Source organism: Anabrus simplex, chromosome 6, assembly GCF_040414725.1.
Source record: "Anabrus simplex isolate iqAnaSimp1 chromosome 6, ASM4041472v1, whole genome shotgun sequence".
Taxonomy (NCBI): Eukaryota; Metazoa; Arthropoda; class Insecta; order Orthoptera; family Tettigoniidae; genus Anabrus; species Anabrus simplex.
In genome coordinates, this window is record NC_090270.1 from 38,359,478 (window position 1) to 38,379,155 (window position 19,678).

The window sequence follows — 19,678 nt, forward strand, 5'->3', positions numbered from 1 at the left end:
AATCACAAGGAACACACTCTTGTAAACAATATTTTTCTCATAGTTGCCACAAAATCTTCGCTCATACGAACAGACTTGAAGTGCATCTCATTACTGCATATGGTAACACAACCAGACCGAGCCAGTGACTATCGAAAACAACAGTGAAGTTAAACCAAGGGTACTATATTGTTCAGAGGGTAGCTCTGCTGTGAACTGTGCAATATGGAAGCGTTTCACTCTTGCTCGGGGGCTATGGGTAGTTGTGGAATAATGTTTTGTAGGTGCTGTTTTGGAACTATCACCACTTCAGGCTGTGGGTTTTGTCAAGATTCTCGTTGACAACTCTCCAACTCTTCCTTGGAAGACTAGACAGTACCTATTTGTAATCTTATTAGAAAAGGGGGACTGTTCCATCAGACCACACTTATTTTAAGAAGCCTAACTGACTAAAATAGCAAGCATTTCTTTAGGGGAACTAACAGATGCTCTCTTGGGGAAATGGGGCTGCGGGCCTAAGTCTATATATGGAATTCATAATATAATATTATTATTATTAAAAATTCCTTTATTGTATAGCCAATGCAGCAACTGTGCAATGAAGAACATCGTGACGTCTCACGTGGCAACTATGGAGTAGGAAAAACAGGATGCCACATCCATGCTTGAGGTGCCGTGACGGTGACAAAAGGAAAACTCGTTCGAGAGGTTTCCTTTTGTGAAGTTTTGTTCATTATGAGTGTGCCTGTTACTTGTACATAATTACTGTATTTAACATTATTATAAGAACATTTGCATTGCATTATTACATTTAAACAGTTCCATACTTGCACGAACTATTTCTTCTACCACAAAATGTCTGCCGCCGTAGCGTAACGGTTAGTGTTATTAGCTGCCGTCCTCGGGGCCTGGATTCGATTCCCGGCACTGCCAGAAATTGAGAAATGGCAGGAGGACTGGTATGTCGTTGAAATGGCATATGCAGCTCACCTCCAAAGGGGGTGTGTCTGAAAAGAGCTGCGGCACCTCGGGATGAGGACAAGAGTTTGTTTCCGTTTTACCACGCAATGTTTATCCATTAAACCACTAATGGAATACATTTCAGGATTAGCAGCATAGAACCAAGACTGAACTGCAACTCATGATTTTTTATCTTAACCTGGGCGTTAACAAATGTGTGAACAAATATACTTTAACAACGATGAGATGTTACATACATGTCTACAGCATATCAAATTTACATGGCCTTAGTGTGCCATTTGACAAATTCATGACTTGAAATCCATTTGAAACATTTCAAGACTATCGCAACCTCCAATGGCATTCCAAAAATATCCTGCAAAAAGGCAGCTTAATGTTTCCCAAACAACCACGAGCTTACAGGAACGACGATGAAAATGACATTACTTCCCTCCTGGCAAGCAGCCGGAGACATTCCCCTGGTAACCGGTAGATTTGTTTGTCTGTGGAGGTTGTTCAATCATTCAACACAGAGCAAGAAACGAATAGAAAATAGTAATTTTCTCTTATTTGAAGAGAAAGTGAAATTATGTAGGTACCAAAAATTTCAAATGATGACATGTTTCACACACAGTCTACAGATTTTACAGAAAATCAATAGCGTATCAAATAACTCGTTTGATCTCCCTATAAACCCCGAGTTTGTTCAATGATTTTTAAATCATACGTATACCAAACCCTGCTCCTGGATGAGTCGACTAAATATGAAGTTTGGTCAAGATCTATCCAGCCATTTTGCCGTGATGGTGGAATGGCCAAACGGACACAAAAGCTAAAACCCACTGATATTGTCTTGAGTTTACCTAAAACTCAAATATCTGAAAAATTTGCAAAATTAATTACATTATACACACCGGACCACCTACAACTTTATATAGACTGCATCAAAATGCACACTAAGGGGTACATGAATCTTAGTGAACCAACTATATTTCTACTGTTAAATCTGAGACAATCCCCGTTTGCTGGCACATATGGCAATCATGTGTTTAGTTCATTCCAGGTTTATGTCTAGTCAAATTCTACTGCACGCTACACTCTCGCTTTGACCGGAATATGATAAGGCTTACTTCATTTGAGAGATAATGTATACTGCACAATTGGAATGCATGGTGCTTTATCTACTATAAAAGACAAAATTCCTGAAATTACTCTAATCTTAGTACTTATTTTGGTAAGAGTTAACAGGAGCAACTTTTAAGATACTTCACCTTCCAGACATTTTTCATACTATCCTCGTGCTTGACCAGGTTAACTAGAACACTTGTTGCATATTCCAGCACATGACTTGCCGGAACTGACCTGTTACAACGATCAATGGTCAGGAAGAGCATGCGCAAGTGATTGGCGGAGAACTCTTCCGACAACTCTCGAGACAATCTTGTAACAGTATCTGGAGCAAAAAGAAAACTGCACTCACAACCAAATTAAGCATCTAATAAGAACTGAAAATGCATAATTGGCTCCAGAAGTTATTTTCTAATTGTAACATGACCTAGTGATTACATGCCTATTCCTCCATATATAAGAGACTAACACCAGACTGATTACTAACGCCAGGATTTTTACGTAATGTCAAACTATGAAATATGAAATGAACATAAAAATTTTAAAATGATGTGTAACAAATATCTACTAGTATTAATGCATTCCTTTTATAATGCCTCGGCCTATATGCAGGAGTTTACTCAAAGAAGCTCAAACTAATTTCTGTGATTTTCCAACCAAATTACAAAATACAGTTTAACATATATTATAATAAATCACAATACAGGAAACTTTGAGCATTTCAGAAATGAATATACTTTAGACGTATTATTGGTAAAGCCGAAAAAATTAATAAACTTTGAAAATATTTATAAATTTATTTTCAATTTTTAAAAAAAATTATTTTCAATGACAGAAAGATCAGACATTGCGTCTTTCTTCTTTACTCTTAGACCTGAACGAAACAACATTTCTGAATAATTTGATATCAATATGTGTGTGCTGCAATTCACTCATGGAGCATGGCACAAAGTTATTCACTGTACACGTAACCATCATCGATGTCAGGCCCTCGCAGTCCGATGCATGGTGAGTGGCTGTGACTGTGTCACGTCTCACAAAACGGGAATCACTTTTGGCAAAAGAAGGTCATTATTACTGTCTAAATAATATGAAAATTCAAGGATATTGGCCTCATTTGGCCTTTAATATAGCCTAGCCATTACAATAAAACGATGACACAAGCAAGTGCAACAACGGAGTAATGAGAAGGTGTAAAGTTATAGCTTACGAAGTACAGCGAACACACGATATACCAAAGGAACAAAATAAACTTTAAACTAAACTGATAGCAAGATCATATTGTTGTATGCATAAGCTAACCAAAACAGATCCACGCACTAACAATTTTGAATAACCACAACATAAACATTCACGGTCAACAGATTTCATTTGTAGGATAAAAAAATAATTTGTAGGGCTGGTGGATATATCTGTAGAGTAAAACACAAATTCAAAGCTTCAAGTTACAGTCACGATCAACTTACCATTTAACAGCCACGCAAATGACAAAAATCCCAAAATAGGACAGAGCCGATATATCGGCGCCGTGAGCGTTCTAGCCATAACCTCTTGCACCGATAGATCGACACACTGTGTGCGAAAGGGTTAACATATGAGACAAAATTGTTTTAAATATCTCCATACTTTACAAAAAAGTTGTAGTTGTTGCTGCTTTCAATATGCGTAATCTCCTTTTCTCCAATTTTGGACAGTAAGTAGTAGGCCTGTAGTTAGTCTACTTATCCAATAATCAAATTGAAGGCATAATCAAAATACTTAAAAAAATTGAAAAAGAATGCCATGCACTGCAAATTGCAGAGTGCATAAACAACACTTTTCCCGTTTCTCTACTGAGTCAGGTATGAAGCGACATGAATTGTCGTCGTGAGCTTTTACGCCCAGATGCCCTTCCTGACGTCAACTTCAGAGCAGTTAGTGAGACTTAATAAATTACGTGAAATGGCAGTGGAAAGGAAGAGGGTGAAACCCAATGTCGGCACATAGCCTAATCCTGTAGAATAACAAGCAGCAGGCTTAACGTTTCCATCCGACGGACAAATCACCAAAGGTGGCATATGCCCACACTCCATATGAACACTGGAGAGATTTGGAATTGAATCCAGGCTTCTGACACACAATCTGGTGGTTACAAATTATATACCACCACCTCTCCTACCCTGCTGGCAACATTTTTCGACCAACGGGACTTCAACCAGCTTAACGATGATTGCCACCAGGCAGGCTACACTGTAAAATTGTGGAGTATATTACACAATTTACTGTTGCCCTCATGCCCTGATAATGAAATAAATAAAGTTAATATTGTTTATATGCACAAAAATATTTCTTCATATATGTAAAATATGTAATACAGTGAAAACTCATTAGTCCATTTCCCATTAACACATTTTTCCACCTTAGCACGTCATAAATTCTAAGTTCCAATTCTAGCTGCATTTAAATCTATATATAAATACCTTGCTTATCGCGTCACAAATTTTCACTATCACCGCTTAGTACAATCACATTTTTCCTACCCTGAAAATGTTATTTGTTATCCCTTGTGAAGCAAATGTGATTTCCAACTTGGGTAAGAGCCATCGACAAAGAATGTTATGAACAAAGAAAAATGACACTGAAAACACTACACAAAACTAGAGAACAAATGGCAAGCGCAACCACCGAAGAATACCAACGAGAACGAAAGAAATACAAGGAACTAAGAAAGAAAAAGCAACACCTGGAAGAACATAAGAAAACTGTAGAGGAGGCAGAAGAAGACCCTTACCGAGCTCTGAGACCGAAAAGGATAAAAATACAGCCCAACATACCTATGGAAACATGGATAGATCATATAAGAATAGTAATTTGCTCAAAAGAAACAAGACCCATGATTAAGACACCTAGGACTCCACAAGCTGACAAGATCTTCACCACGGATGAAATTGTGAGAGCGATACAGATAATGAAGAATAACAGAGTACCGTGAGTAGATGGAATAAGAAATGAACACAAAGCAGACAGCACAAGAATACCTACCGATATGGACCTCCCCACTAAATAAATGTTGAGAATTAGGAAGTATTCCAGACAAATGAAGAAAGTCAACAATCAAACTATTATACAAGGGAAAAGGAGACACAGAGAACCCAATCGCGTATAGAGGAATAGCGTTGGAATCTACTTCACTGAAACTCCTAACAGGAATCTCCTCCAAAAGACTGGCTAAGAAGCTAGAACCCCTTCCACCAGAGGAACAGTTTGGTTTTAGAAAGGGAAGGTCCACGACTCTAGCAGTAGGAAAACTGTTGGAGCAAATAAAACAGGCGACAGAAAGACTAAAAGGAGAACTATATGTGGTTTTTGCTGACTACTCAAAAGCTTTCGATATGGTCAACAGAAAGGTATTAATAGAGAAACTGGAGGAACTAACTGGAAGAACGAGCAAAACGACCCTGATATCGAATATACTGGCAGAAAACCACATACAGATAGATAATGCAATAGGCATATCTGACTGGCTGTCAAAGACGAACGGTGTCCTCCAAGGCGATCCACTCAGCCCTATTCTGTTTAATGTTCTCATGAACGATGTCACCAAAGAAATGACAGGAACAAGCACATACATATACGCTGATAACATGGCCATCGCAGCGACAGATATAGATAAACAGCAAGTATCGCTAAACACACTATGTGAATGGGCGGACAGAAACGACATCCAGATGAGAAGACGGAATTGGTAGTGTTTAGGAAAGGAGGAAGACTCGCTGAAGCAGAGAACGTCAAACGCAATGGCAAACTACTCAAGAGAGCTAACAATTTTAAATATCTAGGCATCACAATCCAAACAGGAAAGAGTTTCGGATTACATATAAAATCTCGAGCAGTGGCGGCCACTAGAGCTATGAATGAAATAAAACATCACACAACTATCGATCAGCACAGCACGTATGGCCGAGAATTAGTGGGAGAATACCTCACATAAAACAGCTGGAAGAACTGGAGCGAGTAAAAGCTAGATACCTGAAGAGAATTTTAGGAGTCCCACAGAATGCAAGATTGAGGCTAGTGTATGAGCTTACCCGGGAGACCTTAGGGCCATTTTCTCCAAATAAATGGAAACCAAGTATAATTTTAGTACCTAGTTTAAACCTGCGTCCATTTTCTCCACCAATTTCTGACATTCGTTTTGTTTAAACGACAGCTCGCCCGATTAAACTAATGATGTCAAGTCTGCGCTAGCGTTAGCTGCACTGAAAGAATAGTCAAAGGCATGGTCGTCTGGAATTGGCCAATCAGAGCCAATGATCGACACTTTTGTATTAATATCAGCTGTTCGTGGCAAATTAATGCTATCGTACGTAGTGAATAAAGTAGACATTCAGCGGGATATTAGCTCCACTCATAAATAAATAGTTTGCATTTGTGTGAACTGTTGTGTCGTATAATTTAACGCATTTTTGTCTACAGTTTCTTGGAGAGCACTTTTATTTCTTATTATTCTCTAACATGCTTTACCATAAACAAGTACCGTGGGCCTAGTATGCGTTTTCTGATACATGTATTGTATTAAGGAACACATGGGAACGATGAAATATTCTTTTAGCAATATTCCTTTCCTCAGAAAATCAACATTTATGTGAATTTCAAGTAAACAAATTCCAAGCATGCTCGAGATTTATCTCCTATTAAAATCCATCGCCCTCGGCCGGGATCAATCAATCTCGCAGATCTCTGATCTAGCATACAGACCAGTGAGGATGTATTATTTGGAGATTTATTACTCGATTCTATACTCGTTTATAAGATAACTTAGTTCGAGGTATGTAGTACTGTATGCATAATGCTCTTCTTCCTATAACATTAATATTTCTATGGCTAGTATGAATCCACGCTTTTGGCACGCGACCTAGCCATTAGAAATATTATACCACCACCTCTCCTACCATGCCGGCCAAAATTCTGATATTAAAAATATTTTCGACCACCTTGGTTCGAACCAACCAATTACGGTTTCGGACGATGCTCACCTAACGCTTTAACGACCACAGTCATCAGACACCACACACAGAGCGGACATATTACACCACTTATGTAAGAATATTTTTATGCTTCACATTACAGTATTCATGCCACCAACGACCAACAGTATTTTATATAATATTGTAAGGAGACTGCAATGATACAAGACAAGCCTTGCTGTTCGCTTATGAATTATAAATCCATTAAAACAATCGCCCTTACATCCGATTTTCCAAATTGGAGAACTTGTCGGAATGTGGCTTCTTAACCTGAACTGCACATCAGAATTATTTCCTATTTAATCAAAGACTACAATAAATTCTCCCATTTTTCTAATGCTAGTACTACGTTCTAATTTTAGTACCCTACGTTTTCAATTTAAGTATTGCAGTACTGGTGTCAAAACTAACCATTCTATTAGGAAAATCACAGATACATTAATAAACTGTCAAGAAGGCTGAATATAACCAGCAGTTTAAACCTACAATATAGAAGGTTTAACTTTGAACCCAGTTTAAACTTGGAACAAAGTTTAAACCAATGTGGGGAAAACAAATGTTAGTTTAAAGTCAGACTTAACCAGATTACAATAAACCTACTTTAAACTCATTTGGAGAAAACAACCCTTAATAAAGGATCCGAGATGAGAGCTCATACTTCCAGCAAGTAACAACTTCAAACAGCTTATACAAGATCTGCATCAGAAGAAAAACAACATACCAGAGGACTTCTATGCAACATCCGCTATGCAAGACAGGACCTGGATGGAAGCTAATTATGATATGCAACACGTGACGACGAGACTGGCGATCCATGGTTTCCACCACAAAGTGTGCTGCAATAAATTACTACACGAACCAAATGACAAATCTGTGTGCGAGGAATAGACAGAAATCCATCGTAGCTAAAGCAAAGAAAAGTGATGTAAATGTAATGTAATGGTTCTCTACACGGCATGTGTGCATTTTCAATAATAGCCTAATAATTTATTACTACCTGTAAACATTATAAATCCATTGTACTGTAATGTTATGCAACACCAGATAATAGTACAGAACAATGCATCTTTTCACTAGAGCTTTATAGAATGTTCTATTCTTTTGTACATAGGTTATTGGAGACTCACGAAAATAAGAGAAAACATCTCATACTTTTCTAGACGCCTGGCCAGGCAAGACATATGAAGAGACAGTCTTGGGAGTTGTTTAGTTAGAGAGACTTGTTAGTGAAAATAGTTAGTCGAGTGTGTGAACTCATGTTGTGATTTTGATGTGTTGGTAATCGGCTGACATGCTAATGTAGTATTCAAATTTTTGTCAAGATGGTGGTTCATTAAAGTGTGTATATAATTTGTAAATAAAATAGTGTACACAACTAAAAGCATCTCGTGCGTGCATCTTTGTGATTACAACAAACTTTTATATCAATTCGTATTAAAATTTTTTTCTTCTTTCTTTTAGACATCACAATTAACGCCCTTGACTGATACGACTTGCTTTTCAAAACATTAGAATATCCTTCATTAATTATAACTTAAAGAAGATTGAACCTCTTATTTTTACAGTAGTTAGCATGTACCTCACCAATTAAGATTTTACTTTTATCAAAACTGTGATAACTTCATTTTAAAAATGAGTGTCTCTCTAATATTTATACTTTTATAATAATTCTCTTGTAGGATTATTAGATGACATTTTATGTCAATTCATTTGATTAAGGGTCCATTTGAATGCAGCTAGACTGAATTATCTTTAAATATAAAGTTACACAAATTCTGTGACCAACTACAGTCATTTTGAAACTCAAATCCACAAGAACTTTGAACTTTTAAAATGTATATACATGTGTATTTTGTTTTTGTAACCTTCACTTATGGGATTTAATGATACTGTGTGTGCCCTTCCAATAATTTATGGTGAACAGATGAGGATGGCTGCAATGAACAGCCGACACTAGTACTATCCGATGATATGAATCATGTATTGATTAGGTGGGAGAATAAATTAAAATTCGTACAAAAGTAAAACAAGCTTCTGTAAGTTAAAATTTTAAAAGATTAAAGTGGAGTAACTGAAAAACACACAACTTCTCATTCCAAACCATTGTATGCGACTAAACAGCACACCATACCTACGACCTGTACGAATACAAGAAGCTCTCCAAATGTCTTTGTAGGCATCCAGTTATTAAGGACTGTAGTGTATCTTTCCCTAAGGGAATGGTCATAACCCAACTGCCTGTTTTTTTCTTGCAGATTAAGTCCCATATCCCTGCGGACAAGATATGCACGCCAACAAGCCTGCAAATGAAAAAACATTTATACAGAAGGTGCAACACAATCTGAAAACAATATTTAAAAAACATACTCATGATACCAAACACTTCACAAGGCTAACACAGCTTCAAATTTAGTCATGCTTCCAGCTTTTCATATAATTCTAGGCATATATCTGAACACAGAAGCATATTAAATGATTGATACCAAGGAAATAAAAACATTGGCACTTTAAATCACCATGAAATATTTAATTTACAAGATTCTAGCTGTTATATCTACAGTTGACAGGTAAATTTCTGTACAATTGCAGCACCACTGTCATTCAGTGGAGAAGAGAGGTTGCCTTTACTAAGAGGAATCAAGCAAAATGTTACATAAATCCCAAGTTCCTTGACATCACTTAAGAAAAGACTAGTTAAACAAGTGATAGGGAATCTGTCACCTGGTCAACAACCCTAAATGCAGATCAATGACGATAGATTGATAATGGTCAGTCAGGAACATTTTGTCTATCCATTTTAGGGATTGAGGATATTGGAAGCCATCATATTTGTTCGCCTCTCCCCTTAAGGATTCCATGCTCCCACATTCTGCGAGTGATTTCTTCTAGTTTTGACGGTCATCTTCCTGATTAACAGGGATTCATAGCGACATGGTTTTGTGCCTTATAAAAGCAATCAGGATAACAGCCATTACAAATGAACAAAATTTCCAAACCAGTGGAAGAAAACTAAAATGCCAACTGGGATCAAGATGAGGGAAATAACAATGAGGAAACAGCCTGTCACAACAATGATACAAATAACCATTTGGAAACAAGTGTAAAACAAAACGTAATATGGAGAAGATGCAGTTTTGATAAAGTTGACATTCCCCAATGTAACCCTGAACCTGAAGATTACTTGAAGCTGTTAAACCCCATCAGTTACTAAAATTATATCTTCCTGAAAGTGTTTTAGAGAAAATATTTACATCTTACCAAAAAAAAAAAAAACTTGCATAATTTCAAACCTACAGATGTACTGGAAATTCAAACTAATTGATCTTCACATTGCAATTGGTTCCTTTACGTTTCCATGGGTTCGACTCTTCTGGGACCAATCTCTTTGAATTCCAGTAATTTATTTCTATATTCTATGTCTCAAGATAGGCTGTTTCAACTGTGGACAAGCCTACATGAGGCTACTGGTATCAAAAGGAGCAATCTCCACCTTCCTGCACTTCACAGTGGGAGTGATTTTTTATGTAATGCATTTCTATTCACTCTATCTGGGCAATTTTTGTCTTATATACACACAACAGACGGGCTGTGAGTGAGTAATCAAAGAAAACCTACCATATAGTTAATGGTTAATTAGGTATTTTAAATTGTATTTCGGAGATTGTCCCTTTTGATACTTTCAGATTTTCGTGGATATTGCTCTTTTTGATACCAACATATTGCTCTTTTTGCTAATAACTTACAGAATTGTGATACGTACACTATTCTTCTTTACACTAGATTGAAAGGTCAAGAATGTCAGTATAATGGACTGTACATTTATTTAAGAGTTACAAAAGTGATGAATAATATTACCTAGACTGAAAAACGGAAGACTACCAGCACGAAACACATCAATTTAGATTTTCAAACAATCTTATTACCAATAAATTCGATATAGGGTACAATAAAATTTAAAAATTAACATTTTCCTTCAGATAGTCAGTAAAAAGAAGGAAAGGAAGTCTGTAAACTAAGGATAGCTGTTATAATAAAGTGCCCTGAAGTTATGATCGGTTCATATGGATACTGACTATATCTTATCTTACTACATATAAAAATGGATGTATGTGTGTAAATGACACATCTACTCCTAAACCACTCGAGCAATTTCAACCAAACTGGAACACTTATGATTTACTATCCGGAGACGAGCACTGTGGGGGTAAGCCTACACTATTCTTCTTTACACTAGAGCGGGGGGTCAGGGGGGAAAGGTATAAAAAAATTGAAAAAGGTGTCGAATCCACAGTTTTTGGGGTCACTGAGATAGTGACATTCCCGATTTTTTTAACGTCAAAGTTCAGCTCCCTTTTGGGTAGGGGGCGAGGGGGAAGCGATATATAAAATTAAACTAAAATAGTGTCGAATCCATACTTTTCGGGGTCACTGAGATGAATAGGGACACTCCAGATTTTTTTAAAGTCCATGTTCAGCCCCCTCTGGGGTGGGGGGTGAGTGATATATAAAATTAAACAAAAATAGTGTCGAATACATAGTTTTCGGGGTCGCCGAGGTTGAATTGTACACTCCGAAATTTTAGTATCAGGAGACAAACCACGTGGGGGTAAGACAGGCCAGGAACCCTTATGGATAGGGGGGGCGAGGGGGTCAGATATACAAATTAACGAAAATAGTGTTGAATCCATACTTTTCGGGCTCGCTGAAATAAATAGTGACACTCCGGAATTTTTTAATTTTCAAGTTCAGCCCCCTTCGGGGTGGGGGCGATGGAGAGTAATATATAAAAATAATAGAAAATAGCGTCATATCCATAGTTTTCGAGGTCACTGCGATGAATAGCGACACTCGAATTTTTTAAAGTCTCAGATCAGCCCCCTTCTTGGTGGGGGGGGGGGGGGGTTGATGTGAGAGTGATACATAAAAATAATCTAAAATAATTTTGAATCCATAGTTGTCGGCGTTGCTGAGAATATTGAGAAACCAGATATTTTATAAGTCCAAGTTCATCCCCCTTTGGGGTGGAGGGCGAGGGGGGAGTGATATATAAAATTAATCGAAAATAGTGTCGAATACATAATTTTAGGAATTGCCGAGATGAATTGTACACTTCAGATTTTTAGTATGAGGAGACAAACCACTTGGGAGAAGGACACCCCAGGAACGCTTAAGGGCAGGGGTCCAGGGGATATACTGTAAAAATCATCGAAAGTAGTGTCGATGCATACTTTGTGGGGTCGCTGAGACGAACACCGGCACTCCGGAATTTTTTAAAGTCCGAGTCAGCCCCCTTCGTGGTGGGGGCGATGGGAGAGATATATATACATACAAATAATCGAATATAGTGTCGAAGGCATAGATATCAAGGATAATTGTAATATAGTGTCGAATCCATAGTTGTCGGTGCCGCCGGGATGAAAGAGAGACTCCGGTTTTTTTATAAGTCCAAGTTCATCCCCCTTTGTGGTGGGGGCGAGGGGATTGAACTTAAAAATAATTGAAAATAGTGTCGCTGAGATGAATACTAACACACCCGATTTTTTAAAAATCAATGTTTAGCCCCATTGAGGATGGGGGAGGAGGGAGCGAGATATAAAAATAATAGAATATACTGCCGAGTCCATAGTTTTCTGGGTCGTTGAGATGAATATTAACATTCCGGATTTTTAAAGTCCAACTTCAGCCCCCTTCGGCATAGGGGTTGAGAAGGTTAGAAAATAAATTGTCAAAAATGACCGAAATAGTGGACGTGTGTATATAGTGGACGTGTGACTTTCAGGTATGACTTACTACCTGGAAAACATACTTTGGGAGTAAGACACCCCTAGAACCACTAGGGAAGCGGGTGAAATATAATCTGTATTAATGAATGGAAGTCAGTTTGAAGCGATCTATATATACTGTACTACACACACATATCTGTGGCTTGGTTCTAAAAGGGCCAATGTCATTTTTATCGAAATTGAGATATTAACAGATACAAAAGTGTTTTATCCTGGCTTGCAACATGTTAAAAAGGCCAATGTCTCTGTTAAGTACTACACGAACAGTTAAGGTTTAATTAAATAAGCCCTTGCCACTAATGTTAGATCACCAATAAAGATTAGAGACCTAGCAATTTTTAAAGAATACGATAGAAAAAAAAAAGCGTTTAATAAGGTGACTTCCACAAAGAAAGTATAAAGTTATTTAAAGTTAGTTGTTGGAAACAATAATTGGAAAACTATAAGCAAAACTTCAAATGCTCATAACTCAAAAACAGGTTTTTTGACATTGGCCCTTTTAGAACCAAGCCACAGATATATATATATAAAGGAATTAAAATGAAAATAGACATGATTTAATGAGACCATCCTAGGCACCTTAGAAACTTAAAACTTGGTACCAGACAAGCTGATGACTTCGGGATCCCTAGAAAAATCTAAAATTCTCATAATTCTCTGAGGGGGACACGCTGGGACTTTCAAAACTGCTCAAGAACACAGTCGGTGATATTTATCCAGAATGATAACCTATAGGTTTCATGGGCTTAAAAGTTTCCTGAAAGTCCTCATTTTTAAACCCCTCCTCCATATGAAGATGGCGGCACAATCTCCCAGACAAGTTAGAAAATTGAAAATTGGCAAAATTATAGCTTTTTTGTACGTTAAATTTGGTTGTATTTCTGGATTTACAAAAATTTTCTACTTTGTACACGTGTAATTGATGGTTTGATTCACTTATAGGAAAGACGGGATCATCAACTTCTACACGAATATTGGCCCACCCAGTAGCCATATGTGAGCCAAATACTATGTTTGAAGCTGTATGAAAAGTAATTCACTGTGTGAAAATCTTACACAAAGTTCACCCTATTCAACGTTTCTGCTCAATCATACCTTTAAATAGACGAGATACGAGGAAATATGAGGCCAGAGGTGTCTTACCGTACAATCCGCTTTTCGATATCATGCACCGTTTAGCAGCAGATATTCTGTAAATGTCTGTGAACATGCATACACTTCCGTATGTCAATCTACGTTTATTCATTGAAGTCGATTTGTAGCGATCTAGAAGAGGGTGTGTCTGACATTGTAATTAATACTTTACAAATCAATAGTGAATGTCAGCTGGAGGGCGTCTGCTGTTCTAATCAGTACTCCCCACATCAACTAACTGGCAGTAGGAATGGGGACCTCCAACGCCTGCGTACAATTGTAATGTATAATTCCCTTCTCAATTTGACTAGCAGACAGCAAGGGAGCGTGCATTTTTCAAAACTCTTAGCTGATTCTCTTTATCATTAGAAATAGGTACCCCCTTGCAAGGATGTCACCGATTATATAAAAAATTTACCCATCAAAATGTTACTGATGTTACGCATAATGAATTGCGGTAGACAAGTGGACCTGTCATTATCACAACTCCTCAACTCGCACTTTACATTGGAAACAACGTCTGCGTACCTTCCTCTGCTGTTTCTCGGATAACGTCAAGAGACATGCAGTTTAAAAATTTTTATTCACTTCATGTACACTAATTTACTTCGATATCCGTATACAATGTAGAATACCGTAGCGAAGCATGGGTACATTTGCTAGTAAGAGTATATAAGTCAATTTCCCAATTGAATGTCTACCTGGTAATAACATATTTACTGACTGAATGTTATTGCCACTTTTTTTGCAACAACTGAGTTCCATTTCCTCTGATCATGAGTATTTCCTCGCTTTTGTGGATGACACAGGTGTCACGTTTTGCGGTAGCATGTTCATCACAGAACACACTGAAGAAAGCTACAGTCTGTTTTGGTAATATATGATCGTGCACGTTCATATACTTTCAAAACACTGAAAATACCTCCAGTATAACTATAAAACCGAAAAATAGGCATGCATAAGCAAGACAGTCTCAATTTACAACTCAATTGAACCAATATGGCAGCACTCACATGGCGTGAGCAGAAAGAGCCGATTGGTAGTTCTAGAGATTGTCCCTTTTGATACCAACAGATGGTGGAGATTGTTCTGTTTGAAAGTCACACTGTACTTTCGTGCTCTGAAACGATGGGATTTTGTTCTTTTTGAAAAAGACAAACACAGTTTTATAGACAGCTATTAATACAATACAACGGTATCGGTAACTAATTTCCAACGAAAAGTGGAGATTGTTCCTTTTGATACCAACAGCCTCACATATTGTCAATACTCTCGATCGGTCTGACTCATGTCAGGATAAGTTGTTAAAGGTGAGAAAACTACATGATTCAATCAGGGAATGCTGTCTTCACTTGTTCCTAGAAGAAAACTTGTGCGTGAATGGACAGATCACACCTTTTAGAGGTAGATTATCAATCAAGCAATGTGTGAATGGAAAACCCACACCATGGGGTGTAAACATTTTTGTATTGTGTGGCAAATCAGATCAGCCATACGACTTTCTCAAAGCTCAACAACTGGACTTGATCAGGAAAATTTCAGGAAAGAATGTACTTGATCTTTTGCATTTTCGGATGTGCATCGCAGAAAGTCCTGTGAAAACAGAAAAGCCTCTTTCAAAGTAACGGGGAAGACCCAGCAATTCAGACACCCAACTCACAAGTAAATCGAATGCCAAAAAAAAAGGAGCAACGTCCTATTCCAGAAATTAGCCTAGATCGTGTTGATCATGTGCCACAATTAGTTGGCAACAAGGAAGGAAAGCTATGCAAGAACAAAGAGTTTAACCAAAGAACCCAGTTCTATTGCGACAAGTACATGGTGCACTTGTGTATAAAGAAAGACAGGAACTGCTCTGTTGGCTTCCATCAACCTCACGTTAACTATCCAGGAAGTGTTATATTTATTTTGCCTCTAATCAATCACAAGTATATGTGTATATTTGTAAATGAATGGTATTTTAGATGCAAGGTGTCTATTGAGTTTTTGTTGAAAATTTAACCCTTGAGTAGAATTGCACATAATTATGCACATCAAAATTTTGCATATGTTAGGTTTTTTTCGAAAGAAAACTATTTGGTGGTAATCAGTGGAGTATAATTACCCGAAAACAGAATTAAAATAATTCTTTGGAATAGCAAATAAAAATCAGGCCTGAAGGAGTTAATCTGGACTTTCATTAATTCGGAAAACCTAGAGCCTCAATTGGACCGGATAAATGATGTTCTACTGTACACAATTTGGACTCTCAATCTGACCAGGATATCCTGCTATGGTAATGAAGTACATCGTACAAGCATCTCAATGCCGAGTGTTGGGCGGTGGAAAATAACCTGACAACCCAAGGAAACAAACTGCTTCGGGCTGATTAGCTCCTTCAGGGGTATGAAGATCCCTAAGCGGAAAAAATGCCACAAATACTTACAGTTTTATGGTTAGATGCCCTTATCTGAGTTTATTAACTTAACATGCATAAATTTAAACTTCCCTAGCTGAGGTTACTTTTGGACCTTAAGAGCCTGAACTCCAGAGGAGCAGCTACTGACAAGTTTCAGCTAATGCCACAGTAATAGCAGTAGCAATGGGGGTGAATGAATTTTTGAGTAGGTCAAAAGGATCCTTCAAGTGCGGTCAGAGGGTTATTCTGGGTTGGTGTCAGGTGGCCACCGGCCATAAAAATCCCTAGCCAAATTTTGATCCAATTGAAGAGAGTACTCAAAAGAAATGCTGTACAGAGTAGGTCCCACCATAGAATACAAATATCAGTTTAAATAAAAACTAGTACATGTTTCATCTTTGTATCGTGGACACCAGTTATGCCTTGAATACTCTTAAAACTAATAGACAAAGGTATCACATTAACAAGAAATGGGTAAAATTATATAAAGCCTAAAATATCTAGTCCTTGTTGTTCAAAAGAGTTTCAGTGATTGTAAAATAAGGCTCAAACTGGACTCTCCTTAAAACAGATCGTGTTGATTTGGACGTTGTAATATTTTTCCAGTTTGGAGAATTCTTGACTTGTGCTGTGTGGGACACTGTCTGCAGCAGACCCTCCACAACAAGACTAGGATAAACCAACTTAAGCCAGCGAGGATATATGTTCCTTCAATATCTTAACTTTCAACAACCTGGCTTGAGCACGATTTCACACAACCCACACAGCACAGGTCAACATTCTCCAAACTCGTAGTACAGTAGAACCTCGATTATACGTTCCCCGAAACTAAGTTTTCCCGGATTATTCGTTCAAATTACGTGGTCTGCAAGCATCGTAATTGAACCACGTTGTAAAAGTCCCTCATTATCCATTCCTCGAAGAAACTATTTCCCGGATCAACCATCCAGAAATTTCAGTCCCAAAAACGCAAAATCCTCGTCCAAACATTTTTCAAGAAACTCTCTCACAAAAGGACTCCTGGAGCATACTTATGGATCTTTGTGTCAACATCCCATCATTGTGATAATTAGAGCAAGTAGTACTGTACTGGAAAAGCGATCGGCGGTGAACTTGCATAAGGGAACATCTTAGCACTGGGTGGTATTGTTTGGAGAATCTTCGGAAATCAAAGCAGAGAGTGGCCACAGCAATTGGAAAGAGCGCATTTTGACATCTCTCCTTAAGACTGAACGAGTTTCGTCAAATGTCTGTACTTTTAAAACATCTATATTATGTCCATGGTTAGACTTTTTAATAGCCGAACACATTTTTCGCACTTCCCTCAGGCCACTGTATAGTCGCCAGGCTTTCAGGCAGGAATCAAAAATGTTCCTTCTTAACACAAATTTAGTATTTCACTATTATATACGATTATGTTTATGAAGATGGCCACTAAGTGGCTGAAACCAGTCCCAAGACTATTGTAATGTTATTGAAAAGGTATTGTCAATTTAATTCTTATACAATTATGTTATCGAGACCAGAACAGATGTTGCACCTTACATACAAAATGCCAAGGGAGGTTTCGGGCCCACCCATTACAGTTTGGGTCCCAATACTGGAAATTTTATGTTCTTATGTTAAAATATTATGAAAACCGCAGTTCTATTTGCACCTCTTACATTTAAAATGTTTGTATTCTTTCCCACTTGTACCGACTTTTACAGCGAGCATGCTTTCCAGCTGAGCTCAAGGTCCCAAATAACCTTAATTTCTCAAGTTTTGATGATATTTCTTCTCTTTCTAATTTGATTGTGATTAGTGATGGGCAGAATTGAATATAAAGCATTTGAGAACTTTTGAAAATCGATATTTACATTCAAAACCATATTCTCGAGTTCAACATAACCTTTAAAAGTCTATGTGCGCCTAATTTATGTAGTACAATATTTCCAGAAACTGACTACGAACAATATACCGGTGCATTCAAATTTAAGATCTTCATATTAAATCTTTAATGAACGGAGAATATAATGGGAACAAAAAATAGTGGGGTCCACCTTTTCAATACTACACAATAATAGTAATAGTAATAATAATAATAATAATAATAATAATAATAATAATAATAAGACCGGTTTCAATGGGCGTATGCATCATCATCTTCAGCCATAAGCGTCTTCTGTAACTCCTGACTACACACGTCACACATGCCGCCAGAGGTCCCACCTTGAACTGAGATCACCTTCTAGCACCCTGGAGCAAATATGGTGTCTGTCTCATTTTCACATACAATACAAAATTATACATCCACACTAGACCAGCTCCAGCCATAGCTTTGCTAGGGGTTATTTTCAGTTAGAGAAGACCTGCATTTTACCATGAAAAAAGGAGCTTGAAGAATGTTCATGTTATTTTCAGATTTAAAACTTGTTACGTTAAAATAAAATATGTTAAGTTATTTTAAGAAAGAACACCACATACAGTTTTAATGAACAGAATTACATTCAGTGCTTTGAAAATTTTTTTTTACTAAAGCTCCAAAATTTTTAACTTACATTTCACAACTCTGAACTTTCATCAAGAGGACTTTCACTTCATTATAAGACCTTACCCATTCAAAAAAAATTTAAAAAATTGTGCTAAATTCTCAGAAAAAGAGAACTTTTAGATTAGAGAATTAATAACTACTTGTGGTCGATTGTTGATTGACTTGGCATTATTTTTTCGAAGCGTTTTCATGGGAAACTGACGAAGCTTCGCCAGTAAAACTGAATGTAAAGTTTTGAGATTTTCAACTCTCGTACTGGAAATTAATGTTTGAAGACAGCCCCACAGTATAACTGGCCTGCCTCTCACCTGGAAGGCCCGCGTTCAATTCCCGGCCAGGTTAGGCATTTTTACCTGGATATGAGGGCTGGTTCCAGGTCCACTCAGCCTACGATTACCTTTAATTGAGAAGCTATCTAATGGTGAGATGGCAACCCTGGTCTAGAGAGCCAGGAATAGCAGCCGAGAGTATTCGTCACACTGACCACGCATATCTCGTAACCTGCAGGTCTTCGGACTAAGCAGCGGTCACTTGGTAGGCGAAGACCTTTTGGGGCTGTGGTTTGGTTTGGTGTAGGATTGTTTGTAAGATTATAATTATACATATTTCATTTTTATGAGTTTTAGCGAAGTTGTTGATGGTTCATTCGTTCCCGGATTATCCGTTTTCCCGTGTTGTACTTTTTTCCGGGATCCTGCCAAAAACAGAACTGAGGTTCCACTGTATTATAATGTCTCAATCAAAGTTTCATTTTGAG

At 37.6% G+C, this 19,678-nt stretch overlaps 1 protein-coding gene across 1 annotated transcript in view; it reads right to left on the minus strand.

The window, feature by feature from the left end:
- Nucleotides 1–19,678, minus strand: part of LOC136875848 (abnormal spindle-like microcephaly-associated protein homolog) — a 277,845-nt gene that overhangs the window by 26,300 nt on the left and 231,867 nt on the right. Inside the window, exons 13-14 of the mRNA XM_068228216.1 lie at nt 9,205–9,373; nt 2,211–2,392 (exon numbers count right to left, since the gene is read on the minus strand). Coding sequence (XP_068084317.1) covers nt 2,211–2,392; nt 9,205–9,373 — 351 coding nt within the window. The remainder of the gene's footprint in view (nt 1–2,210; nt 2,393–9,204; nt 9,374–19,678) is intronic.